Genomic DNA, 27,846 nt, shown 5'->3' with positions numbered 1-27,846 from the left:
ATTTAGCTTTCACTCTTCCCCACTTACAGTCCAACACCTTGACTTCTCCCCGCCCCCCTCCACTTAGCTGTGCATTTCTGACATTATAACCTTGCTGGTTCATTTTCTTCATAAAACCAAACCTGTAGCCTTCTGTCTTGGACGGAAAGATCAGTCACTTGGCAACCTAGTGTTGGAGGAAATCTGGAGATGGTTCTAACTGCTCTTTATTCAGACTTTTCAGCAAAATGTTTCTCTTTTCAGGCCAGTTTTAATATGGTTTTCAGATGTGTCAGGTCTTTAATTTCTGAACATTTCCTGAGTTCTGGTGTATGAAGTGACTTGTTTTTGTTGACTTCTCTTCTTATCCAAGTTAGTTTCTACTCATCTATCCTTTTCCTAGCTTTCAAATTTTGTTAAAATCTCATCAGCATTTATTTTTGTTTTTAGTCTTCTGTCATTTTAGTAGATTTCGAGAGGCAGGGAATATAAATGTACATGTCCAATCTGCCATATTTAACTACAAAACCCTAAATATACTGTACATCATCAGGTTTTGCCACTCTCCTATGTAAATATTAAAATAGTTTTCTCCAAGAGCCTACATGATTTGGCCCCTGTCTACAACTCTGACCTTATATAGTAACCACTCTTCCTTCGAGAACATTCTGCTCAAGTCACAAAATGTTCTTTTTGCTCCAATCTTAGAGCCTTTGCTCTAATTATTTTCTTTGCCTGGAATGCTCTTCGTCCTGTTGGTGCAAAGTTTATCACAACACTCACCTTCTCAGAGAGACCTTTTCTAACTACATTAGTCCTCTCTATAAATAACTCAGTTTTATTTCTTCATAGCACCTATCATGATCAGTTCGTTTCCTTGTTTATTTTCTGCCTCACTAGCATGTAAGCTTCAAAGGGTGTTCATTTTGTATATTTTGAAGACTTCTGCAGCCCCAGTTCCAAGCAAAATGCCTTTCGAATAGACACTCGCTATATATTTATTGAATGAAATGAAAACTGAACCCTAAAAATAAGGTGTGTGTGATCTTGTAACCTTGAGTCACGAACTCATCTTAGTTATCCTCCATCTGTGGAGCATAGTTTGGATTTTGGAACGTAGTAGGATTATAAGCCCTTTATCGATACACAGCGGTAGTCAGGCCCTAGGTTATAATGGATTCGTGAAATGTCCTAGGACCCGTCGTACGAATTCATTCTGAAAATTCTCAGAGCCTCGAGTGCCTCTTAGTAAATTAAGAGTCCGAACCAGGGAAAGAGGATGCAAAAAGACTACAACTCCCAGAAAACACTACAACCCAGCCTGGCATGGAGCGGTGCATGCTGGGAGCCTTTTCCTTCCCGGGGACAGAGGAAGAGCTTTTTTGAATGTGTGGAAGCGAAAGTATTTTGGAGTCGTCAGTTTTTTTTTTCTTGGTTAACTGTGAACTTCTGGATATAGGGAGAGCCTGCCTCAGTCTTTCAGGCCGGTAAAGGTAATCGACGGTGCGCGTGCCCTTTTCTGCCCGAGAGCCAGAAGGAGTCAGCTGCGGACCCGAAGAGGAAGCCAAGCATAGGACTGTGTGGCCGCGGCCGGATCTTCGGGCCGGTAGGAACTAACGGTCCCAACCCTTATTCCCCCGGCCTAAACTTTAACCCACTCAGTGCCTGCGCTGGTTTTGGTTCCTGGACGTTGGCGCCGACTTTTGGGCACACTTGGCCTTGCGGCATTCGGCCCTTACGGCTTCTCTTACCACCTACCTACCCTGGCATCTGTCACCAGCCTCATTACATCTCTCACCCACTTGTCTGATCACACTGGGAGTTCAGGCGTATCCCTCTGAGTCTAGCCGTGCCCCAGCCCCGGGAAAAGAAGAAAGTCTAGGCATGACGTTGGTTCAGCTGGTGGTTTGGGAGAATTTCGTTCTAAAATCGAAGACTATTTTCACTTGTCTTAAGGGGAATAAGAAAATTAAGGACCATGTAGGGAGTTCTTATGAAACTAAATTTATTTAAATGATGGGAATTTCCTTATTTTTCTTTTCCTGCTTGTTTTTAAGTAATCCTTAGCTAGACAAAGGTTGTGGCAGTGATGGCTTTTTAAAAATTCTAACAAAATCACATTTTGTCGGCATCCGGTATTTTATTAGTCCATAAAACCTTAAAAAGACTGCCAGTTTAGTACAGTTCATTTTATAGATTGAGCCTCAAAGAGATGAGATGTTTTACCTAAAATTTTGAAACCTGAAATTGTAACCCAGGTCTCTTGGCTCTGGAATTGGTGCTCTTTTCTACCATGGTCAACTTTGAATTGAGAGGACAGCCTCTCAAAGGGTTTGCCTAACCATTTTCTGGCTGTGGTGACCTATCTGAGCCAGGGTTTCCTCCAGATAGAATGATGATAATGTACTTAAATTACTTTGATATACCTAAAGCTTTTTAACTGTTAACTACTGAGTTAAGATGTGTTTATTTACCCTCCCCATTGTTAACAACTTTAAGTTTCTGTATTTAGATACTTCAGTTGATAAGGTTTTTTGTTTTTTGTTTTTAGTTTTCCCTTAACTGAGTTATCTTACTTGGACAATTTTATAAACATTTTTTTTTCCTTTATCTCAGACCAGACATGTTTTTTGAAATACTTTAAATATTGGGGTGCCTGGGTGGCTCAGTCTGTTAAGTGTCTGACTTTGGCTCAGGTCATGATCTCACGGTTTGTGAGTTCGAGCCCCACATCAGGCTCTGTGCTGACAGCTCAGAACCTGGAGCCTGCTTGGGATTCTGTGTCTCCCCCTCTCTCTGCCCCTCCCCTACTCACGCTCTGTGTCTCTCTGTCTCTCAATAATAAATAAACGTTAAAAAAATTATTAAATACTTTAAATATTATGTATTTTAATTTGAATTATTACTGCCTTTGTTTTATTGAAACCATAAACTTGAAATATAGTAGTGAAATTTTGGTTCAGATTTGTAAATAAGTTTGTATATTTGAGGAACAATTAAGTTCATTGAAGATATCTTCATCTAAACAATCCAGTTTTAAGTAAATACTTGTTAAAAATGTGTTCCAAATCATTTTATAAAGTGCATTTCTTTTTCTTCAGTCTTATTTTCAAACTTAACATAGTATTACATTTTTTTTCTAGCTCCCTGATGTACTATGCTTTCTTGTGATATTTGTGGTGAAACAGTAACCTCAGAACCAGACATGAAGGCTCACCTTCTAATTGTTCACATGGAAAATGAAGTTATATGTCCATTTTGCAAGTTGTCAGGCATGAATTATGATGAAATGTGTTTTCATATTGAAACTGCTCATTTTGAGCAGAATGAACTCGAAAGAAGCTTTGCAAGGATCAATACAATACAGTATAGAACTTCAGATAACAGGAAGGACAACACTTTACAATGTAGAATGGAAGTTAATTCTAGTGTCCATTCAGCTTGTGCATCTAATCATCCAAAAATTTCGGCTCAAAGCCTGCCTAATGATGGTACTTTAAAACAGAAAGCCTTTCATTCAGAGAACTTACCTGAAGCTAGAAAGTTCCTCAAAAGTAAGGAAAAAGAGTGTGACCTGTCCAAAATAAAAGGATCAATTTATGAAACAACGTATAGTCCTCCAGAATGTCCCTTCTGTGGAAGAATAGAAGATTGTAGTCAAGATATGGAAAATCATGTGAAAACAAAACATGCTAATCTTTTAGACACTCCATCAGAAGGTAAGATGTTAATATTATGTAATAAGTAACAGTGGTCCTGGTTTAATATGTGGTATCCTAAAAGTTGGCTTGTAAATCAAATAATTGCCAATGTGTTTTGAAATTCAGTTTATATTTATAGTATTATTCATTTGCTATTATTGCCATATAAAAAATACAATTATGGAAAAGAATTTTGATTCAGATAATAAATGTTTCAACTACATTGAGAGTAGTTTTAAAAACTTTCTGAGGAAGAAATACACTCAGTCGTTTTCCAAGGGGCATTCTTTTACTTCTAGCTCAGTGGCATCTAAACTGGCTTGGGCTCTGATTTCCTGTGGTTCTGAGTTTGACTCTTTTAGATCAGAGAATGCACTCTGTGATTTTAGCTCTTTTAAATGTGTTGAAGCTTCTTTTATCTCCCAAGATACTGTATATGATCTATCTTGGTACATGTTCCATGGACACTTGGGAAAGAAAAGTATATTCTGCTTTTGTTGGGTTGAATGTTCCAAATTTGTCACTTAGATCATTTTGTTTGTATTCAGATCTTCCATATCCTTGCTGATTTCCTATCTAGTAGTTCTACTAGTTTTTGAAAGTGGGCTGTTGTGGTTCACAATTATAATTGTGTAGTTGTCTATTTTTTCTTTCAGCTCTATCAGGTTTTATTTCATGTATTTGGAGGCTCTGTTGCTGATGCATACAGTACATTGAGAATCCTCTCTTTTTCCTTACTGTTGAGTTTTAAGAATAATTTATTTTGGATACAAGTGCTTGATCAGATATGTGTTTCACAGGTATTTTTTCCCAGCCTGGAATTTGTCTTCTCATTCTCTTAACAATGTCTTTCCCAGAGCAGAAATTTTCACTTTTAATGAAGTGCAACTTCCTTGATTTCTTCTTTCATGGATTGTGCTTTGGATGTTGTTTCTAAAAACTCATCACCAAACCTAAAGTCACCTTTCCTATCTTCTAGAAGTTTTATAGTTTTGAATTTTACACTCAAGTCTGTGTTGCATTTAAGTTAATATTTTAAAAGGGGTAAGGAGAGTATTTAGATTCATTTTTTTTAAATTAATAAGTGTTATTTTTTAAAACCATTTCAGGTTCACAACAAAATTAGGTAGAAAGTACAGAAAATACCCATATACTCACTGTCCCCATATACTTACATCCTGTTTCACTATCAATATCTGTATCAGGTGATACATGTGTTATAATCAGTGAACTTACAATGACCCATCATTATCACCCAAAGTCGACAGTGTCCATTAAGTCGACAGTTTCCATTCCAGACCTTAATGGAAGGTCTATATAATTCACTCTTGGTGTTATATATTCTACAAGTTTTGACAAATGTGTAATAACAAATACCATTTTAGTTATCATGCAGAGTAGTTTCACTCCCTAAAAATCTTCTGTGCTTCACCTACTCATTCCTCCCCTACTCCCAACCTACTCCTGGCAATCACTGATCTTTTTAGTATCTCCATATTTTTGCCTTTTTCAGAATGTCATTGGAATCATACAGTATATAGCTTTTTTAGGTTGGTTTCTTTTACTTAGTAATGTGCATTTAAGTTTTCTCTACATCTTTTCATGGCTTGACAGCTCTTTTTTTTTTTTTTTTTTTTAGGGATGAATAATATTGCATTGTCTGAATGTACCACAGTATATTTATCCATTCACCTACCAAGGAACATCTTGGTTGTTTTCAAGTTTTGGCAGTTAGAAATAAAGCTGCTATAAACATCCAGGTGCAGGTTTTTGTATGGACAGAAATTTTCGATTCCTTTGGGTAAATACTAAGGAATGTGATTACTAGATTGTATAATAATAGTGTGTTTAATTTTGACAAGAAACTGCCAAACTCTGAAAGAGTGGCAACACCAGTTTGCATTGCCACCAGCTGTGAATGAGAGTTCCTATCGCTCCACATCCTCATCAGCATTTGGTATTGTCAGTATTCCAGATTGTGGCCATTCTGATATTTGTGTTGTGGTATCTCATTTAATTTTAAGTGCTGCTCATTGATATAACATGGGTATCTTTTCAAATGCTTAATTACCATCTGTGTATCTTCTTTGGTCAAGTATCTGTGAAGGTCTTTGGCCCACATTTTAATCTTGTATTTTGTTTTCTTATTGCTGATTTTTAAGAGTTCTTTGTATATTTTGGATAACAGATCTTTATTACATGTATCTTTTGCAAATATTTTCTCCCATTCTGTGGCTTCACTTCCTATCCTCTTTGACATTGTTTTTTGCAGAGTAGAAATTTTTTTTTAATGAAGTCTACCTTATCAATTATGTTATACCTTCATTTTGCCTTTGGTGTTGTTATTGCCATACCCTAAGTCATTTAAGTTTTCTCCTGTTATCTTCTAGGGATGTCATGGTTTTGCATTTTATGTTTAGGTCTATGATCCATTTTCAAGTTAATTTTTTCAAAGGATGTAAGGTCTGACTTTAGATTCATTTTCTTTGCATTTTGATGTCCCCATGTTGCAGCACCATTTGCTGAAAAGATTTTCTTCGCTCCATAGTTTTGCCTTTGCTTCTTTGTCAAAGATTAGTTGACTGGGCTATTAGTCTATTTCCGGGCTCTCTGCTCTGTTCCATTGATCTATTTGTTCTTTTTTCAGTACCACAGTATCTTGATATTATAACTTTATAGTAAGTCTTAAAGTCAGGTAGTGCCAGTCCTTTGACTTTGTTCTTTTTCAATATTGTTTGTATTGGTTATTCTGAATCTTTTGCCTCTTCATATACATTTTAGAATCAGTTTTTTGATATCCATAAAATAACTTGCTGGGATTTTTTATTGGAATTGCATAGAATCTATAGATCAAGTTGGGAAAAATAGACATTATGGCAATATTGAGTCTTCCTATTTTGAAGAAGAAATATCTCTCACCTTAGTTGTTCTTTGATTTCTTTCATCAGAATTTTGTATTTTTTCTCATGTATACCCTGTGTATTTCGTTAGGTTTTTACCTAAGGGTTTCTTTTTTTTTTTTTTTTAAATTTGCCTGATCGTGTCTTGGTCTGTTTCATCTAGTTTACAAATTTATGTCATAGTTCATATTATAACTTTATTCTCTTTTAAATGTACATGGGACATGTAGTGATGCCCCCTTTTTATTTCAGAGTTAACAATTTGTGTTCTGTTTTTTCTTAGCTTGACTAGAGGCCTTTTGGTTTCATTGGTTTTCTCTGTTGATTTTCTGTTTTCTCTTTCATTGATTTCTGCTCTAATTTTTTTTCTTCATTATTTCTTCTGCTTATCTCGGGTTTGACTTGTTCTCTTTATAGTTTTCTGAGGTGGAAACTTAGATGCTTTATCTTCTTTTCTGATACATGTGTTCATTGTTCTAAGTTTCCTCCTACGCATTGCTTTTGCTGCATTGCACACATTTTAAGTTGTACTTTCACTTTCATTTATTTTTTTTTAAAGACTACATTTTTTTTTTTAGGTTTATTTATTTACTTTGAGAGAGGGAGGGAGGGAGCGAGGGAGAAAGAGAGAGAGAACAAACAAGTAGGGAGGGGCAGAGAGACGGAGAGAGAGAATCCCAAGCAGGCTTTGCACGGTCAGCAGAGCCCAATGCAGGGGTTGAACCCACAAACCATGAAATCATGATCTGAGCTGAAGTTGGACACTTAACCAACTGAGCCACCCATGCACCCTTTAAATTTCATTTAGTTCAAAATTTTAAAATTTCCCTTGCGATTTCTTTGATACATTATTTAGGTGTGTGTTTAATTTCCAAGTATTTGGGGATTTTTCAGCTCTTTCTGTTAGTTACTTTTTGTTTATTTCCATTGTAGTCTGAGAGAAGATATTGTATCATTTTAATTCTTTAAATTTCTTAAGATGTAATGGCCTAGATTATGTTTTGTGGCCTAGAATGTGGTCTTAGTGAATGTTTTATTTATTAAAAAAATTTTTTTTAATGTTTTTATTTATTTTTGAGACAGAGAGAGACAGAGCATGAGCAGGGGAGGGGCAGAGAGAGAGGGAGACACAGAATCTGAAGCAGGCTCCAGGCTCTGAGCAGTCAGCACAGAGCCTGACGCGGGGCTCAAACTCACAGACTGTGAGATCATGACCTGAGCTGAAGTTGGATGCCCAACTGACTGAGCCACCCAGGCACCTTCTTAGTGAATGTTTTATACAAGCTTGAGCAGAAAGTATATTCTGCTGTTGTTGGATGAACTTGTGTAGAGGTGTCGATTATATCCAGTTGCTTGATGGTACAGTTGAGTTCAATTACTGTATATCCTTACTTATTTCCTCCCGCTGGATTTGTCTACTTCTAAAAGAGGAGTGTTAAAAATTTTCTAACTGTATAATAGCGAATCCATCTGTTTCTTCTTGCAGTTCTGTTAATTTTTGCCTCAGGTAGTTTTTTTAATGTTTATCTTTGAGAGCGAAAGAGAGACGGAGTGCCAGTGGAGGAGGGGCAGAGAGAGAAGGAGACACAGAATCCAACGCAGGCCCCAGGTCTGAGCTGTCAGCACAGAGCCCGATGTGGGGCTTGAACTCACAAACCGTGAGATCATGGCCTGAGCTGAAGTCTGACGCTTAACCACCTGAGACACCTAGGTGCCCCTTGCCTCATGTATTTTGACACTCTGTTGTTAGGCACATACACATTAAGGATTATTATGTCTGCTTGGAGTATTGAACCCTCTGTCATTATGTAGTACCCCCCCTTATCCTGGATAATATTCCTTGTTCTGAAATCTGCCCTCTCTGAAATCAATAGAGCTACTCCTGGTACTTTGTATTTGTTTTTGATTAGTGTTAGCATGCTGCATGTTTCTTCTTTCTTTCACTTTTAATCTGTAAGTGTATTTATATTTAAAGTGAATTTCGTATAGGCAAAATACAGGTAGATTTTGTACTTTATTCCACTCTGACAGTCTGTCTTTTGATGGGTATGTTTAGACCAGTGATGTTTAAAGTGATTATTCCTACAGTGGAACTAATATATCTACCATATTTTTTACTGTATTCTATTTTTTGCCCTTGTTCTTTGCTTCTTTTGTTTTCTACTTTTTTTCTGTCTTTTGTGGTTTAATTGAGCATTTCATATGATTTCATTTTATCTCTGTTGGGAAAGACAGTTCACGCATGCAGTCTTTCTACCCCTACTTGGCCACATAAGAATGAACCTTGGGCCCAGAATACTTCCTTATCAAGAGGTAAGAGTCCTCACAGCCTGTGTTTGGAAATATCTTTCCCTGTTTCAGGCAACAAGTATACTCCTTTGTTTTGCTTAAGCATGTGTGTCATATGGCACCTGCTAGATCTATCCTGTCTCCTTCATTCTACTAGATCTGTCCTCTGTCCTTCATTCTATGACATAAGAGCAGTGTGTAGAGACCAGTTGCCCTGTGATGGCTGCTGGAAGAGACCCATGGGCCATTGCAGACTAATGTCTAATACTGAAGGTGATCTTATTCTTTCTCTTCTCTGTGTGTTTCTCTATGTTTACTATGAGTTAAATGTTCTCTCCAGTGCTTGACTGCGTGTTTTCCTTGGTGATTTTGGTCTCAAGATGCAGTGTTTGGACTTCTACTCCTGGTAACAAGCAAGAGATGTCACTTGCTCAATTAATGCTCTCCTTTCTTAGCATATCAGTTATCCTTGTTTTTACTTTTTTTAGTGCTTGGCCTAGAGTTTGCAGTTTTATTAAGAACTAATCTAAGTCTAATTTTAAGTAACACTGTATCACTGTATGAGTACAAGGACCTTATATTAATAAAATATTCCTAATTCCTTCCTTTGTCCTTTGTGTCATCATTGTCATTTATTTCACATAATTGTAAGCACACATATGTATACATGCATATATATATATATACACACACACACAAATAATTGAATGCATTGTTGCTATTTTTATTTTTAATAAACTTAAGTCTTACATCTTGCATCAATTAATGAGAAAAATCAAATTTTTTATTATACCTTCACCTATGTCTTTTCTGATGCTCTTCCTTTATGGAGATCCATGTTTCTGACTAATATCATTTTCCTTCTCTCTGAAGAAGTTCTTTTGACATTTTTTGCAAGGCAGGTCTACTGGCAATAATTTCTCTCAATTTTTATTTGTCTGAGAAATTCTTTATTTTTCCTTCACTTTTGACAGATTATTTTGAAGGATATAGAATTTTAGGTTGGTAGAGTTTTTTTTTTTTTTCTGGAAAATTTAAATATTTCACTCCTGTCTTTTATTAGTTAAATGCCTTCTGAGAAGTCATATGTAATTTTCATATTTGTTTCTCTATAAGTAGGGTTTTTTTTTTTCCTCTGGCTTCTTCCGAGACTTTTTATCTTTGACTTTCTGAAGTTTGAATATGATATGCCTAGATGTAGTTGTTTTGGCATTTACTATGCTTAGTGTTTTTTGAGCTTCCAAGATCTATAGTTTGATGTCTGACATTAATTTGGGGATGTTCTCAGTCATCATTGCTTTAAATAATACTTTTGTTCCTTTCTTTCTCTCCTGGTGTTCCTATTTTGTGTATGTTACACCTTTTGCAGTTCTCCCACAGTTTTTGGATATGCGGGATATTGAGGGGTTTTTTTTTGTTTTTTAGGGTTTTTTTTTTATCTTTTTCTCTTTACGTTTTGGGAAATTTTATGTTTCTCATTTCATTTTGGGAAATATCTCTTGTGATATCCTCACACACAGAGATTCTTTCCTCAGCCGTATTCAGCCTACTAATGAGCCCAAGTGTTTGATCTTTAGCATTTCTTTCTTTTTTTTCAAGTCACTTCTATTAACTTTTGAAGATTTAGAGCACTTAAATCATGTTTGCTTATGTATATGAAGGTTAAAAATTTTTTTTTCCCAGAAAATTCAAGAGCAACCAATTCATCAACAAGTAAAGTAAAAACTGGGTTTCTTTCTAAATTAGTCCAAAGTAGCATTTAGGAACTTAGTTGTAGGTTGCAATGTTGGCACCATGGCAAAACCAAGTGTAAGGTTGGACCTGGGTTTGTTTTAGTTTTCTTTTCAGTATCTGATGCTCCTGGATTAAGTTCTGAAAATGGTCCAATTTTAAGGCAGGGATCTGCCTGGATTCCAGCAGGGGTATGCTTGGGTTGGATGCTGCAGGGTGAGGCACATTTTGTGGGACTCATGTCAACTACCTATTAGTTATCAAAGTAAAAAAATTCATCGTGTCCTCCTTTGTGTTCTGTGGAACTCAGCTCAGTATTGCAAGATTCTTCCAATTCCACCAAATCCGTTCACAGACTGGGATCTTTCTTATCACAATTTCCAGTGTAGCTCCAAATTGTTTATAGTTGTGAGCAAACCATTCCAGTAGGGACATGTTCTTAATCAGCTCATATACCTGTCCTGTCAGTGAAATGAGATTTATCATCTTATTCTGCAGTTAGAGAATTTTCTCCTCTTCTGTGCCTTGACAATAAGGACTATTTCTCATTATATCCAGATTTTCATAAACTGTTAGAATCTTTACAGCTCCCACTTCCAAAACCTTTAATGTATCTTCGGCTCCAAAATAGTACTTGTCTGTTCTTGGCTGATTTCACCCAAGTATTGAATTAATTTCTCTTTTTGAATGAATTTCATTGGAAAGAACATCAGTAGATAACTCAATAGCTTGTTTTTCATTTTCACCACCATGGGGTATATCAACTAATTTTAAATCTTTTGATTGCAGCCTCTGACCAGACATATCAGATTGACTTAGTTCAGTTTTAAAGTCAGCTGATCCAGCTAAAATGAGACGAGTCACATCTACTTTGTGAAAATAAACAGCTTCATAGAAGTCTCAGCTACTTTCTTTTTTTTTTTTCAACATTTATTTATTTTTGGGACAGAGAGAGACAGAGCATGAACGGGGGAGGGGCAGAGAGAGAGGGAGACACAGAATCGGAAACAGGCTCCAGGCTCCGAGCCATCAGCCCAGAGCCTGACGCGGGGCTCGAACTCCTGGACCGCGAGATCGTGACCTGAGCTGAAGTCGGACGCTTAACCGACTGCGCCACCCAGCCCCTCAGCTACTTTCTAAATACTATTATTCCACTTCCAGACCAGGCCTTACATGCATGGTTGCTTAGCTCAGTCCTTTCACTATGGGTTCCTCTTTCATGACTGACATAAGGTCTTGGCCTTGGGGAGGTACTGCCTCTGTCCTGGGCAAGCTGCACCTCTCTGCTTGCAGTACTGCTTGATAAATGCAGCTCTTTGATCTTCTGCTCCCAAACAGGTTATGATCCCAATTCCAAGCTTTATGCTGAATGCTCTGTGCTTAATTTCACATCTCACCACTTAGTTTGGGGGGAGGGTACTGAGAATTTAGTTCCTAAAATGGCCCCTACTTACCATTTTGATTTTCCTTTATACTTTTCTTTTCTTGCTTTGACTATAGATCTGCATGTGTATTATTAACTTTTTCTTTTATTATCGTGGTAAGAGAGATTTGTGCTTTTGTTCAGTCTTCCATTTTGACCCTAGAAGTAGAAAATAGCTTTAAATCCAACTACAGAGATCTTTGATTTATTTAATAAGGTTAGTGGGCAGTGGACATTCTTTGACTTAGGGTGAAAAATCTAAAAGTTTTAAAAATAAAACCAACTGAACTATATCTCTAAAACAGACCATGATCAACCACTGTATGACTGTCCTATGTGTGGGCTCATCTGTACAAATTACCATATTCTCCAGGAACATGTTGACTTACATTTGGAAGAAAGCAGCTTTGGACAAGGTATGTTGATACATTTCAAAATAAGAGTCTCATGGTTTAATTTCTACTTCCTACGATACATCTAATTTTTGGAGTAGTGATATAGAGAAAAAAAGTAATGTAGCTTCAACTTTTTAGAAGTTGTTTCACAGAAAAGTTGTATGGGATGAATTGTTGTAACCAACAACTAAACTCATGGTGTGTACCCAGAGTTTTGCCCCAGAACACCAATATTGAGAAAACAGTGATAATATGGTATAATTTAAAAAAATCTGTTTGATGAAGTTGAGGCTTCATGAAAGGCTTAATGAACTAGGAAGCTGTCAAATGGCACATAAAATTTAAAAAGTATATATGAACTATATGACTTAAACGTTTTTCAGGTTCATTTCCAATTTGCCTAGTTTCAAATATTATAGCTTATTAGTTTTGTTAGTGACTCTACAATTTTTTCTCTGCCTCCTATCTTTTTAAATAGTGGCATTGATTAAGTAATCATTGTGGTACATTACAAGTGGAAAGATTCTATATGAGTTTCAGAGTTCCACTGAAATAAGACCCTAAGAGCAACCAATTGTATTCTATTGGGTTTTAGTTTCTTAAGTTACATTGTTATATCCTGTTAATTCAGGGGTCTTTAGTGTCCATTATTATTGTTCCTAATACCAGTCAGTGAGTTTCATGGACAACATTTCCTTGCTCACTCAGCCTAATCCCCAAATGAAAATTATTGGAACAAAGATGGAACAGTCCTCCCATTCTGGTAGTTCTCTCCTAACTACAGTGGGAAAATAACTCTCTGAAGCTGAATGTCCACTAATTCTTATTTTGTTTATGATAGACTTTATATGGGCACATAAATTATTCTGTAAGCCTATAGTGGATAATGAAAAGTATGGCCTGAGTGAATCACTGTAGATAGCATCAAAATACTCTAAAAGTCAGTTGGAAACTGCTTATCTCTAGCAGTGAAAGTGGGGACCAAATAACTAAATAGGAAGATGTGATAGAGGCTGAGAGATTTGGAAGGAAAGAAAGAATATTCAAATACATATTAAACTATCAAATTGGAGGTCAGGGAAACAAGATGCTGGCCAGAAGCTACTGACTAATGGATCTGTGGGATATTGGCTAGAGAGGAAACAGGGCAAAATGTTACAAAGTTGTACTATTTGTTTGAGATCAGACTGTAATTAAGCGGCACTTTGCAAACATATTTTTATGCTCTTTATTATTTCCTTTTCTCCCCTCAGTTTATTTTAAATGCCAACCTGCCTTATTTGTGTTAGTAAAGAACACCAATGAAGAGTATTACTTAATATCTCCAAGTTCTGGTTTCCTTAGTAGAGAATACCTAACTTCCTAAGTTTGTTACGAGGATCAAATGAGGTAATTAATGAAAAATGTTTGTCACAGCCTAACTACTCAGTGAATAGTAGGGATTTAAATGGAGGTTCTACATTTATGGAAGCTGTTCACGTTCTGCCAGAAATAGTGTTTCCATGACATCACAGTCATGAATAAATATCAAAATAATAGCATATACTCCCATTTAAAAATATGAATTAGCATATAATAAGTAAGATTTATATTCAGAAGTTATTTTATTCTAAACATTAAAAATATCTAATAGGCATAGATAGAGTCCAGTGTTCTAGAGATCTAGAATTGGCTCATCAGCTTCAACAAGAAGAAGACAGAAAGAGGAGATCTGAAGAATCACAACAAGAAATGGGAGAATTTCAGAAGCTGCAGGTACAAAGATTAAATAACAATGTAATATTTTGCTTTGGTGGAGTTCTTTTCAAACAGTCTGTCAAGACTGCAGCCTATTATTTTTGTCCGTGTTGATATACAAAATATTTTTTGTAAATATTTATTTATTTTGAGAGAGCAAGAGAGCACAAGCAGGGGAGGGGCAGGGAGAAGGGGAGTGAGAATCCCAAGTAGGCTTTGCACTGGCAGCACAGAGCTAGACATAGGGCTTGATCCCACAAAGAGTGAGATCATGACCTGAGCTGAAATCAAGAGTCGGATGCTTAACTGACTAAGCCACCCAGGCGCCCCCCAAAGTATTTTTTTTTTTACATATACATTTTATAATTCATAACAGCCACCATTTGTAAGTACTTACTCTGGTCATGTATTGAGATAAGCACTTCATATATAGTATCTCAAAATCTTTTCAACTCCATAAGTGACAGATGAAGAAATGGAGACAAAGAGTGCTTACATAGCTTAACTTGTTCAGGTTCAGGCTGTATTAAATGGTTAAAGCCTGGATTCAAACTCATGTAAATTGATAGGGCAAATTAGGGAACTGAGACTCAGAATTTAACTGTTTGTACAGATTCTTAAACATTACTCTTTCTGAAGCTCAATGCTAATCAATTTACTCTCCCATCTGAGTGTTACTCTTAACGATTGCAATTCAGGCACTCAAAAAGAGCAATTTTTAATGGAAAATGCGTTTTTGATGATATTTGAGGCTTTATCTTAGGTTGATGGTGATCTGCTGAACTAAACTGGCAGCAGCTATATATATATGTATATGTGTTTTTTATTTATTTATTTATTTTTAAGTAGTCTTCATGCTCAGAGCGGGGCTTGAACTCAACCTGAGATCAAGAGTTTTATGCTCTGCTGAGCCAGCCAGGTGCCCCGAATTCGTTTACATTTTTAATAGATGTTTCTACTTTTTTCAATCCTGATTGCTGTGGACTATGGTATTATCTGTGCTAATAATGCTCAGAGTTTCTAAATGTTCTTTTTCCATGTGCTGATAGGATTATGTATAAATAAAAAGGATTTATGATTGAACAGGTTTGAAAGTATTCAGTTAAGCAGGTTTGTATACTTTGAGAACCTTTAATATTCTAATGTGCATTGTACATAATCATAATTTTCTCAGATTTACTTGACTTCTGAGTTTGTCTTCTCAGATACCTCACGTAGAACTGTGCAATTCTTGCTTTGGAATATCTGATTTAGGCTATTTTTATCCTTGGTGATTCATTTATTTGCAAAACATTTTCCCACTAGGATTCAGAGGAGGAAAATAAGTTGGCGTTTCCTAAGTTTTTTTTACCTTACATAATTTTCAACATTATCGATACACAAGGTTTCCAGTATTTAAGGGAGTTTGTTATGTAACTTTGCAAGTTGTTTAGATTTCAAAACTTTTTCCATAGAGGCTGTGTTATACATTTGAGATTCTCTATCCAGTATGCAAAAAAAAAACCCAATTAATTTACTATGTAGAATTATTGCCTGAATGAAGTATGGATTAAGTAAGCCTTCATAAACTAGCCTCAGAATCAAATAACAAATACTGACAAATTTTCTTCAATAAATCAGTGCTATATTCAGAACTCATCTGCCTTTTTCAGTATGTTTAGTAGGAAGACAGGATTCACTACTTTCCCTACTACAAGGAAAGCAAATCTCTCGCTGTGGTGGTGGTTTATAGAGAAAGGCTGTCATTAACTCAGGGATGTGTGTGTGTGTGTGTGTATGTGTGTGTGTGTATTTATCTTTAATAAAAATCTTTAAGTTGATTTGTATAAAAGTCTATAAACCAGAATGTTTCAAAATGCATTTCCAAATAAAATTGTAGTACGTTTCCATCCTCACTGAGGTAAAGAGGCATAACAATTAAGTGATTCATTTTTATGTTTGATAGAGACAATATGGTTTAGATAATTCTGGAGGATACAAACAACAGCAACTACGTAATATGGAGATAGAAGTCAATAGGGGAAGAATGCATCCATCTGAATTTCATAGAAGAAAAGCTGATATGATGGAATCACTAGCTATTGGTATTGATGATGGAAAAACAAAAACTTCTGGTGAGTTCTTAAACATCCAAACCATTATTTTAATATTTCATATGTCAACGAAGTAATAATAAGAATTATTTGAATTTTGCTTAATTTTTGTAAGCCATAGTTTATCTACTTTTAGGTGAGACTGTTCAAATAATTATTTTAAAATAAACCATTTTTTAAATTTCTGTACTTCTATTTTTATGATGAATTAATCACTTAAAAATATCTCCTTATCAATATAAGTATCCATTCCATGCTGTAACATTTAATGATCAATTATATAGCATTTTAATTGTTCTTTTTCTTGATTCTAAGTCTTATCTGTTAAAGTTCCTTGGAAATGGTTTACATATATTTCTATCTTTCGTATGCTAGGCACAACTACAACACTTGGTTCATTTAATTGTTTTGATTTATTGACTCTCATCTTGTTAAGGACAAAACCCATTTTCCCATAGGATACCCTCAATTCAAATGAAAAGAATCCAGTGATTGCATTTTTCGTGCCACATACTGTAGGAGAAAGTATCAGCTACCCAATTAAGACCTTCCTGCCCATAAACTTCACAGAATCTGTAGAATAAATACAGTATACACAAAAAACTAGTGTTCTGCCGTGACAGAATATACCTAATGCGTAGGAGGCACAGCAAATAAATGTGGTGAGGGTTCAGAGAAAGAAGACCTTTGTGTTTGGGTTTTGGAATCAGGAAAGGGGTCTATAAAGACATGAGCATTTGATCTTTGGAGTGTCTGTAGGGTTTCAAAATACCCTGTAGGGTATTTTGGTATTACAGGATTGCATGGAGGGAAGGGACAGAGTCTGATATACCCTGTCCTAACATCTTGTTTATCCATATTGTAGCACTTACTATAACAGTCTGGGTCCACGAGATTTCAAAGAACATTATTATATATATCTTTTGTAATTTTAGCACTTAGCATAGTGCTAGGTATATAAAAAGTGCTTATCAGATATTATAATTGAATGGAAATTCCATGGGCAAAACGTTTAATGTGTTCGGTTAGGCCACAGCCAAAATTATGTCAAGAAGAATGGTTTGAAAAAAGGTAAGTCAGAAGATAGCTTGCTGTGGGGCTTCATATACCATGGATTATAACCATTCTATAGATAATAGCAAGTTATTGAAGATTTTAAATTGGGAGCAAATTGATTAGGACTGAGCTTCAGAGAGAGTAATGTCTAGCAGTATGTATAATAATAGATAATAATATTCATTCAATAGTACACTTTTATGTGCTTCGCCTGGTAGGTGCAGAAATAAAAGGTGCGAACAATTTCAATTCAATGTAATTAGTAGTGTGCTAGTGCTAGGAAACTTGTATCATAGTAATAAGAAAGACATGAACTAAGGTTGTAACAGTAAAAACATAAAAAGGAATTGACAGGATTTAGAAGGGACCCCTGAGGGAGAGACTGATAACTAGAAATATATGAGACAGCCATAGAAAATGTTAGCTTACGCTTCTATTTCTTCTAAATCTCTTTTCTATTTTAGGAATTATTGAAGCACTTTATAGATACTATCAGAATGCTGCCACAGAGGTGAGGCGTGTGTGGCTTTCTACAGAGGTGGATCACTTTCATTCATCTTTTGGTGACAAAGGTTGGGGTTGTGGTTACAGAAATTTCCAAATGCTACTTTCATCATTACTGCGAAATGATGCTTATGATGATTGCTTGAAAGGTATGTGAAATACAAGACTCTGAACCTGTCAGCTGATACGATAACATACAGTTGACCCTTGAAAAACATGAGTTTGAACTGCATAGGTGCACTTATACAGAATTGTTTACAGTGCAGTATTGTAAATGTATTTTCCTTATGCTTTTCTTTTTTTTCTTACGATTTTCTTTTCTCTAGTTTACTTTATTGTAAGAATACTGTATATAATATGTATAACATATAAAATATGTGTTAATTGACTGTTAGGTTTATGTTTCTTCATAAGGCTTCCAGTCAACAATAAGTTATTCGTAGTGAAGTTTTTGACCAGCAAAAACTTTCATGCGGATTTTTGACTGTGCAGGGGGTCAGTGCCCCAGCCCCTGCATTGTTCAAGGATCAACTATACATATAATATGGAATGAGTTAATAAATAGTATTCACAATTCATAGCTTTAGTGAGGAAGCATTTTAGTGGATATTTACATTAAAAGCCTGAATTCATGTTGGAGAAAGAGAAAATGTTGTAATAAAAATGTCAAGAATGATGGTCTTTAAAAAGTGTGTTGTAGGTCCTGTGGAGTATATGGCATACAGCTAAATGGTATGATTCAGTACTTCAGTAACTGTCATGTAACATGTTTGCTTGTATAATTTTAGGTATGTCAATTCCTTGCATTCCAAAAATCCAGTCTATGATTGAAGATGCATGGAAGGAAGGTTTTGATCCTCAGGGTGCCTCTCAACTTAATAACAGGTTACAGGGAACAAAGGCCTGGATCGGAGCATGTGAAGTGTATACACTTCTGACCTCCCTAAGGGTAAAGTATGTACCTAAAAATCCAAGTTAAGGTTATTGCCATCTCTGGGAAGTTTCCTTTGTTGTTGTTTTTTTCGTTTATCAGAGAGACCGCTAAAAAATAAAATTTAAGTGGCACTGAAACACTTATACTGAAAACCAACAGTTCAGTCCCTATCTCATGTTCCTCTCTGTTCTCAAGTCCGGTTTCTCAGAGGCAGCTGTTACTCCCATTGTTTGTAAATAATATGCGTTCAGGGCCTTTTTTTTTCTTTTTTTGGCTTATCAGTTTTAGATGTCTGCTGCATTTCCCTGACCTACCTGTCCTACCTATGTTCACCCTCAATCCTTGTAATTTAGTTAAATTTCACTTTTTTATTAAGTTAAAGTCAGAGTTTACATCATGACTGTATTAATATTATTCATTGCTGATTTTATTTCCTTTCCTGAAAAGCTTTTAAAAAATTTACTTGAATTAAGGATTGACTTTTCTTTCCCCTTTTACTATTGACTGCATCATGGTCTCAAGCTTTTCTAAACACTCCACTTAACGTAATCTGAGGCTTTCCTATTCCTGAACACCTCCTCCTTGAAGTCCTCTATTGTCTTTGCTCTAGTCTGGATTATTTGCCTCCTAGATCCCCTTGAAAGCTATAATCATCTAGCATTTCTTCATTGTTTTCTTGAAGTGGAGTCTGGATTTTTTTCTGGAGTCCATGTCTTTATCTTTTTTGGATTACTCTTCTGCTTAAACACATCTTTCATTAGGTTCTTAAGGAAAGATGCCTAGTCCTAATTACTTAAATGATAGTTTGGGTGGCTATATTCTTCTAAATTCAAAGTCATTTTCAGATCAAATTAAGTTTTTACCCTGGTGACTTCTAGCAGTCAGTATTACTATTGAGAAGGTAAGATGTCATCTGATTTTCATTCCTTTTATGTGTAACCTGCTTATTTTCTCTGAAAGCTTTTTTGCATCATCTCTTAGCCCTGCTGTTACGAAATTTCACCGTGAATGTGAGGCTTCAATTCCTTGTATTGGGCATTTGTTTTTCCTTCTGAATCTGGAATTATGAGTTGTAAGATCTCAGTGTAGTGGTTTAGAGCTTGGACTTTGGAGTCTGACAGCCTACAATTGATTCTAGTTTTCCTGCTTATTAGCTGTATGACTTACTTTGTCTGTAGTCTTGTGCCACCATTGGAAAAAAACATAAAATAAGTGCCTCATAGAGTTGTAGTAATATTAAATGAGGTCATAAAGTCCTTAGAACTGTGACTGGCATGTACTAAGAGCTCAGAGGTTAACTGTTGTTTGATAATTATGATCTCTCCATTTTTTTTATTCTTCTTTCTAGAACTTTGTTAGTTGGCCAGTGAACCTCAATATTAAGTTTATTGGTTAAGTTTCATTTTTCATCTTTGTTTTTGTTTTACTATCTAGATTTACTCAACTTTATCTCCCAACTATTTTATTCAAATTTGTATCTTAGCAATCATGTTTTTTAATTTTAAGGGTAATTTCATAGCATCATAGTCTTTTATGTTGCAAAAATTTTTTTCCAACATTTTGTTTCTTTCTATTCCTTGCATTTTGTACTTTCTTCTGTGTTAATTTGTTTTCATGACTATTTTAGTTTTTTGCATTTTGAGGGCTTTCTTCTAACTTCTATAAATCCTTAGTTGTCCATTCCTAGGGCGAGGAATGAGGCACTAAAAAGGTCCTGTAGGATTGCATGGAGCTAACAGATGAGCAGACTATTAGGTAGAAGCTTGCTGTTTGGTTGGGGAACTCTCAAATTTCAATATAGGAAGAGACGTTTTCTCAGAGGCCATTCAGAGAAGAGTTCTCACTCTTCTGCCTTGAGCTCCTGCATTGATGGAGGGGGTGTTTAAGGAGAGATTTGCCTTCTTTATGCAAACTTTCAATTCATTTCACATTTATAGCTGTATTACTACTCTCCCTAATACTTAGTGCCTCTAAGCTTCTAGCCTCTCTGGAATTTTAAGACAGTTGTCTATTTCTTTGCATTCACTTTTATGTTTTCTTTTCTGCTTTTCATTTTCCAAAAATGCAGGGCAGTTTTGTCTGTCTCCATTTTCTTTGTCTTTGGGTGTTTGGATCATTTACTCTTTCAGTATTATGTTGTTGGGCTTTCAAGAGGGAACAGAGATAGATGCTTGTGATCATCTTTAATGGAACGTTTGCCATTAAGCTTCATGGCTCTGTGTTTTCCTTTATGTTTGCTTTACATCATTTCTATCATATTAATTGATTAGATTCAGCAGTAAAAAATATTTCTTAACTTTTAAGTAGGAAAACTTCGTATAATGACTTTCTTGAATTTTTTAAATCAAAAGGACGATTTTAATGCCCTCTAAATTTATTTATTTTTCTTTTTTTCTTCTTGCCAGGCTTTTCACACTTTCAGGTTATGTATATGTCATGTACTGAGTTTTAAATCGGGTTTAAGGAAAGGAAAATTTCTGTCTAAAATACGTGATATATCCAGCTTTTTTCGGGATGACTGAAATAGTTTAATCTTTGAGTAAAATCTTTTCGATGCCCTTCTCTGCATTTGTTTACTACTTGTTTAAATGTCTTCCTTTTCTTGTTTATGAATTATATTCTATAGGGCACTATTCAAATTCTAAATGTAAACATGTGGTCAATTTTCTAACCCAAAACCCCTGTACCTACTTTTTAACAGTTTATCCAGAAATTCATTTCAGCATTTGAAACTCAGTAGTAATCAGTTGAAAGTTACCCACACAAAACTTGCTAAGGCTAAAGATAGCAACCATTATAGTTTTGGTGTATTTGGAGATTTTATTGTTAGGAAAGACAAGGACAGGGTATCCGTGCTATACTTTAAAATGACAGTAAACCTTGTAATTGCTTTTGGTTATACCTGACCTTTTGAAAATAATTGATGAGAAATATCAACAGTGCTTCTAGTTAAAATAATTTTGTTTACTCAAGGTTGACTTTCTCTTGTGGAAGGGATACCACTGTGGTCTAGTGCCAAATAGGGGATGGGTGGGGGTACAGATGGGAGCACATGCAGGGTTTTTCTGAGATCTTTCCAGGTATTATTTTCTTGTCTATTATTGGAATTTGTGAGAGCCAACAGGAAAAATGTTCAGGATCTTTTTGACACATGTAAATGGCTGTTGCAGAATTAAAATTAGAAGTCAGCTTCTAATTGATCATCAGGTTTAGAGACTTTAGAATGAAAATTGTGTCTCAGGTTTTATGAAGAGGACTTTTAAAAACCAAATATGGTCCTTATTTACTATTCATGGAGATTTCTATGTCAGAAAAGGTTTGTAACTTTTAGGTCAGTCATCAACCTTATTATGAAGTTATTTAAATAGTTATTCATAAAATGACAATAAAATTTATATTCATTTTCTTCTTAGGAAAATACTGATGAGACCAAATTAGTTCTAAATTAAAACTTTTTTTTGTATTTGATAACTCCATTGATGAAAATGTTTTAAAAAATATTCTCCAGTGTTATGCTAAGTGAAATAAGCCATACAGAGAAAGACAGATACCATATGGTTTCACTCTTATGTGGATCCTGAGAAACTTAACAGAAACCCATGGGGGAGGGGAAAGAAAAAAAAAAAAGAGGTTAGAGTGGAAGAGAGCCAAAGCATAAGAGACTCTTAAAAACTGAGAACAAACAGGGTTGATGGGGGGAGGGAGGGAGGGGAGGGTGGGTGATGGGTACTGAGGAGGGCACCTTTTGGGATGAGCACTGGGTGTTGTATGGAAACCAATTTGACAATAAACTTCATATATTGGAAAAAATAATAAAAATTAAAAAAATAAAAACTATTCTCCAAATCCATTTTGTCAATTTTTTATAGGTGCCACATTGTTGATTTTCATAAGTCAACTGGCCCTTTGGGTACACATCCTCGTTTATTTGAATGGATATTGAACTATTATTCTTCAGAGAGAGAAGGGAGTCCAAAAGTAGTGTGTACATCTAAGCCACCTATCTATCTTCAGCATCAAGGTTGGTATAACACTAGATAGTAAGTGTAACTTATAAGGTAATACCTTTATAGGACAACTAATTGGCTTTTGCTTTAGGACAGGTTAAGATTATGATAATGGGGAGGGGGAGAGTATTGTGACCTTAGTCTGATTTTCAGAGCTACATTATCATTACAGTACCTTCCTGGGTAACGAAGGGTGCTATCCCTGGCATATTCTGGGCCACCTGTTTCACTCTTCCTTTCTTATTTATCCCTTACTTCTTTTAGGTCGTCACCTCTGTCGCTTCAGTGAGTCCTTCCCTGATCACCTTGTATTTAAAATTCTATCTTGTTATCTCAAACCCTCACCATTGGTATTTTTTGTGTTTCTTCCCTGCTTTATTTTTTTGTATCTAACACAATATATGCTTACTTATTTAACTTGTTTATAGGATATTTCCTCATTTTAGGATATAAACTCCAAAAAGGCAGGAATGTTCTGTTTGCTTCTGTAAAGCTAACTTCCTGGAATAGTGCCTAGCACATGGATAGTTGGTAAATTTTGTTGAATGGGTGATTTGAATCAATAGGAATAGGAGAAGTAAATGTTGAGGATTTCATCATTTAGGAATATAAGCTATAAAGATCAAACCTTCTCCATTGAAATTCTAGTATATAAATTTATTTTTGTTGACCTTTTGGAATCATGAGACGTTTTGTTCCATGGTAGGTAATTTTCAAATGCTTTCATCTGAGATCATTTGAATAAGAAGGATCAAGGGATTAGGAAAGAAAAACTAAAATATATGGCACAGTAGACAGAATTTTTTGTAATGAAGCCTTTAGAAAACAAAAGTTGAACAAGACAAAACTGAAGGTTAGGAAATAGAACTAAAACTATTGTGTCTTCAGAGTGAGAGAGCTCAAATACCTACAGTCAGAGGGACTGGCAGTATTTATATTCAAAACACACGTGTGCACACACTACATACAGAGAGTATATAATATAGTGTGTGTATGTAGTAATTTATGTCTATACATATAGAAATAGTTATGACACACACACACACACACACACACACATATATATAGCTGTTATTTTATTTTTTGATAGGTCATAGTCGAACAGTTGTTGGAATTGAAGAGAGAAAAAACCGAACATTATGTTTACTAATATTTGATCCTGGATGTCCTTCTCGAGAAATGCAGAAACTATTAAAGCAAGACATGGAGGCTAGCAATCTCAAGCAACTTCGGAAATTTGTAGGAAATTTAAAACATAAGCAATACCAGATAGTGGCAGTAGAGGGTGTTCTTTCTTCAGAGGAGAAAGTTGTAAGTATCTCAATATTTGATTATGTGATGCTTAACAAGTTGAACTTTCAGGAGTTTAAATTTTTTAGTTAAAATCAGTGTTATCCCTTTGTATCTCATTCTGCATTACTAAGTTGGCAAAGATATATTGGTTTTGTATCATTTAATTTCTGGAGTGGGCATCTTTAAATTTCAAATGCTACCTAATGACTTTTTTTACTTTTTTTTTTTTTTTTTTTTTTTTTGAGAGGGAGAGGGCACAAGTGAGCAAGGGACAAAGAGAGACAGAGATAGAGAGTCAGAGAGAATCCTACGAGGGGCAGAGAGGGAGAGAGAGAAATGGGCCTCACCCGAAGCAGGGCTTGTGCTCACCTGATGTGGGACTCAAACTCACGAACTGTGAGATCATGACCTGAGCCACAGTCAGATGCTTAACCAACTGAGCCACCCAGGCGCCCTACCTAATGACTTTCCAATACTTTACTCAGAGCTTCATAAAAATACTTAACTGTATAATATGTAATTGTTAATGTCAGACAAGTAATGAAAGTGGCAACATATATGGTCTAAGGAAACCTAACTTATTCCAAGAAGACCTAATGATATTGGTCTTAATATAATTATTGTTCATTAAATGTGATTCTTGTGATTCTTAAGGCTCTGTTTTATGCACTTGGACTTACTGGATAATGCACAGTTCTAGAATTCAACTTCAGTACAGTTGCCTCTTTATCCCTTACAAGTTAAGTGTTGACTGGTACATTATAGAAGAATTTCTAAAGATTGAAAACCCTCCTCCACTTGGTATAAACTGAAGCTATGTTGTGGCGTATCAAGTCTAGAAAATGCACAGTTCCCAGAGTCTTAAAAGAAAAAAAAAATGTTCCTATTAGAGTACTCCACATAGATTTGTTTCCCTCTGAGGAGATAAGAGATGACTAGAGAAGAGCATTTATGAAGAGTAACAGGATTATGGGAGGAAGGACTGAAATTGCTTGAAATGAGAGAACTAGAGCAATCTTTTCAGGCTCACAACTTGGGATATAAAGGCTAAGATTGTTTTAAGAGGTTCTTCCATTTAATTGTGATATCTTAAAGGTTTCTTTGCAGTGACTTAAATGCCAAAATTGCATTCATTTTGTTCACCCTGTCATAAATTTGGCTGCATAAAGTTAGAGATTAACAAATTTTATTTATTTACTTATTTATATTTGACTTCTTAAATCCAGTAAACATACTAGGTTTGTCTTAATTCCAGTAAACAGTGTTATATTAGTTTCAGGTGTACAATATAGTGATAAAACAATTCTATACATTATTCAGTGCCCATCAAGATGAGTGTACTCTTAATCCCCATCATGTATCCCACCTACTTCCCCTCTGGTAACCATCTGTTTGTTCTCTATAGTTAAGAGTTTATTTTGATTAATTTTAATCATTATAAAATACAAAAATGCTTGATAATCAAGACACAGGTAACTTTTTTGAAAGCATAGGTGATGTTAAATATTATCATGGAGGCTGGCTGAACACTTTAGTTAGCTGTTAACTTTCTTGTTTTGAAAACTGAGACAGTAGTAATATTAGAATACTAAAAATGTACATTTGCTACTGCTCCTCTATTCCTTTTTTTTTTTTTTGTGAGTCATGGAGAGTAGCTGTGTCTTTAACCGAAAGAATTAGAACTTGGCTGACTATGTGCAATAGTGCCAGATAGAGAAGAAATGATAATATGATATAATTGTAATTTTAATAAAAGCAACACTTTCTAATGCTTATTTTATGCTGGGCACCATCATAAGCACTTTACACATATATTAACTAATAGCTGTATGACTGCTCTATAGAGTAGGCACTATTATTTCCATTTTACAAATGAGGATGTTTATGCTCAGAAAAGTTGTTATACTTCTAAAGTCATGCAGCTGTTAAGTAACAGGAGGCAGGATTCCGATTCAGTCCATTTACATCCAGAGTCCTGCCCTATATTGCTTCTTCTGTGAGAATACAAAGTCTCATCATTTTCATGTTTGCTAATTAAGCTTATGTGTGAACAATTCACTTTCATTGTTGAAAACATAGGATACTATTTTTGAAAAATAAAAAAAAAAATCAGTAAACGTTGTTTTTGCATGTTGCTTTCAAGCCTGTGTTTTTGTTCTTTCCTTTTTTTTTTAAATCACTGTGTCTTACAGTTAGTTATTCTGTCATTTTTAACAGTGCTTTTATACACTCTAGGAAGTCAGCAAATACTGATATACTGATTGATCTGGATATCACCAGGTAGAAACCTGCACCTTTAAATAAGGGCACATTAATGACTTTACTTTTATTTCATGTTTGTTTTTGTTTTTTTATAGCTCATTTTAAAACGTCTTTTCCCTAAGTGAGAACTATGATTTTAATTGTAGGAATTTCAGAACAAATTTAGTATTTTAAAATATTCCAAAATGTAGATGTTTGTAACTGAATTTTATGTTTTGTTCTTCATATTTGGAGTTTAATTAATTATAATATTGTAATAATCATGCAGCTCTTACTCAAGGAGAGGAATCAAGTTTCACAAAAATTTGTTTTATCCTGGCAGCCGTCTTATAATTACCTTAATACATTCCTACCATATTTTGAGTATCTAATAATTCCAAACTGTTGTAGATGTTCGAGTACTTGTTCAGGTGAAAGCATTTATGTTAGAAAATAACTTCTAATGCAATTCAGTTCAGTAATGCATACAAATCTATTTAATAGCCATGTTCCTCAATTCTTTTCATATTTTGATACATTGTGGTTAAATTACATCACTGCATTATTTGTTTTCCATTGTGTAATCCTTGCACTCTAGACTTAACTTTGTTTTAAATTAGCTTGGTAAATTAGCCTTGATTTGTAACTCAAGTTCTGAAGATAGAACACGTTTAGAGATAATTTCTTTATCTGTTTATACATGTCTCTTTCTGTGAGCCAGCATTTTTACTTAAAAAATATGGTTTTTTTATGTTTATTTATTTTGAGAGAGAGAGAAAGAGAGAGAGGCAGAACATGAGTCAGGGAGGGGCAGAGAAAGGGAGGCACAGAATCTGAAGCAGGCTCCAGGCTCTGAGCTGTCAGCACAGAGCCCAACACGGGGCTCAAACTCACAGACCATGAGATCATGACCTGAGCTGAAGTTGAACATTTAACCGACTGAGCCACCCAGGGGCCCTGCATTTTTACTTTTGACTCCTTATTCCTTAAAAAAGTGACATTTTCTTTTTACTTTCTGTTTTGTCTTCATCTGGTATTTTTGTTTAATTTCTTTTTTGCCTGCCTTTAAAAATGTTTATTCCTAATCACCTAAGTTTGAAGTTGTAAGTTTTCTTAAGGAATTTTCATTATCTTGAAAAAATTTCCAGATTTTATTTTTTATGTTAGATAAATAATATGTATTCTAAGTAATGGACTTCTTGCTTAAAATTAACAGTTTTTAAAAATTCCTTTTCAAGGCCAGGAGACAAGCATCTCAAGTCTTTACAGCTGAGAAGATTCCTTGAAGAATTAAGCATGTCAGTGACTATGGAATTTTACTTTATTTTCCAAATTAAGATACTAAACTCCCTAATACAACTTATGAGTCTGAATTCTCTAAATACTCAACTTTTAATTTAATTTATAAAATGTCTAAATCATACCTTGAGTACCTCATTGTTCAGTAATTATTTCAATAAACTATTTCATTTGCATTATGAATTCTGTGTTTCCTCTCTTATCCGTATTTTAGAAACTGGTTTTGTATGATAGTCATATGTAATATTTATTGGGTCCTTAGTG

At 35.1% G+C, this 27,846-nt stretch overlaps 2 protein-coding genes and 1 pseudogene across 5 annotated transcripts in view; 1 reads left to right on the top strand and 2 right to left on the bottom strand.

Moving 5' to 3' along the window:
- Nucleotides 1-1,314: 1,314 nt before the first annotated feature.
- Nucleotides 1,315-27,758, top strand: ZUP1 (zinc finger containing ubiquitin peptidase 1). Of its 4 annotated transcripts, XM_047859304.1 has the most exons (11): nucleotides 1,316-1,585; nucleotides 3,123-3,698; nucleotides 8,816-8,893; nucleotides 12,329-12,439; nucleotides 14,052-14,173; nucleotides 16,101-16,269; nucleotides 17,769-17,957; nucleotides 18,597-18,762; nucleotides 22,612-22,763; nucleotides 23,840-24,060; nucleotides 27,522-27,758. In XM_047859304.1, the coding sequence occupies exons 2-11, from the start codon at nucleotides 3,137-3,139 to the stop codon at nucleotides 27,567-27,569; spliced, it is 1,818 nt and encodes a 605-aa protein (XP_047715260.1). In that variant the 5' UTR covers nucleotides 1,316-1,585; nucleotides 3,123-3,136; the 3' UTR covers nucleotides 27,570-27,758. The 4 variants fall into 4 exon arrangements, with proteins under 4 accessions (XP_047715262.1, XP_047715260.1, XP_047715261.1 ...); XM_047859306.1 differs by lacking the exon at nucleotides 23,840-24,060 and having other exon boundaries at nucleotides 1,315-1,585; XM_047859305.1 differs by lacking the exon at nucleotides 8,816-8,893 and having other exon boundaries at nucleotides 1,317-1,585.
- Nucleotides 10,854-11,779, bottom strand: LOC125165564 (eukaryotic peptide chain release factor subunit 1-like; annotated as a pseudogene).
- Nucleotides 12,108-27,846, bottom strand: part of RSPH4A (radial spoke head component 4A) — a 33,299-nt gene continuing 17,560 nt past the window's right edge. The window contains exon 7 of the mRNA XM_047859300.1: nucleotides 12,108-12,182. The gene's annotated coding sequence lies outside the window, so the exon portion shown is untranslated. The remainder of the gene's footprint in view (nucleotides 12,183-27,846) is intronic.

This window comes from Prionailurus viverrinus, chromosome B2, assembly GCF_022837055.1.
Source record: "Prionailurus viverrinus isolate Anna chromosome B2, UM_Priviv_1.0, whole genome shotgun sequence".
Lineage (NCBI taxonomy): Eukaryota > Metazoa > Chordata > Mammalia > Carnivora > Felidae > Prionailurus > Prionailurus viverrinus.
This window is presented reverse-complemented; position numbering and strand designations above follow the sequence as displayed.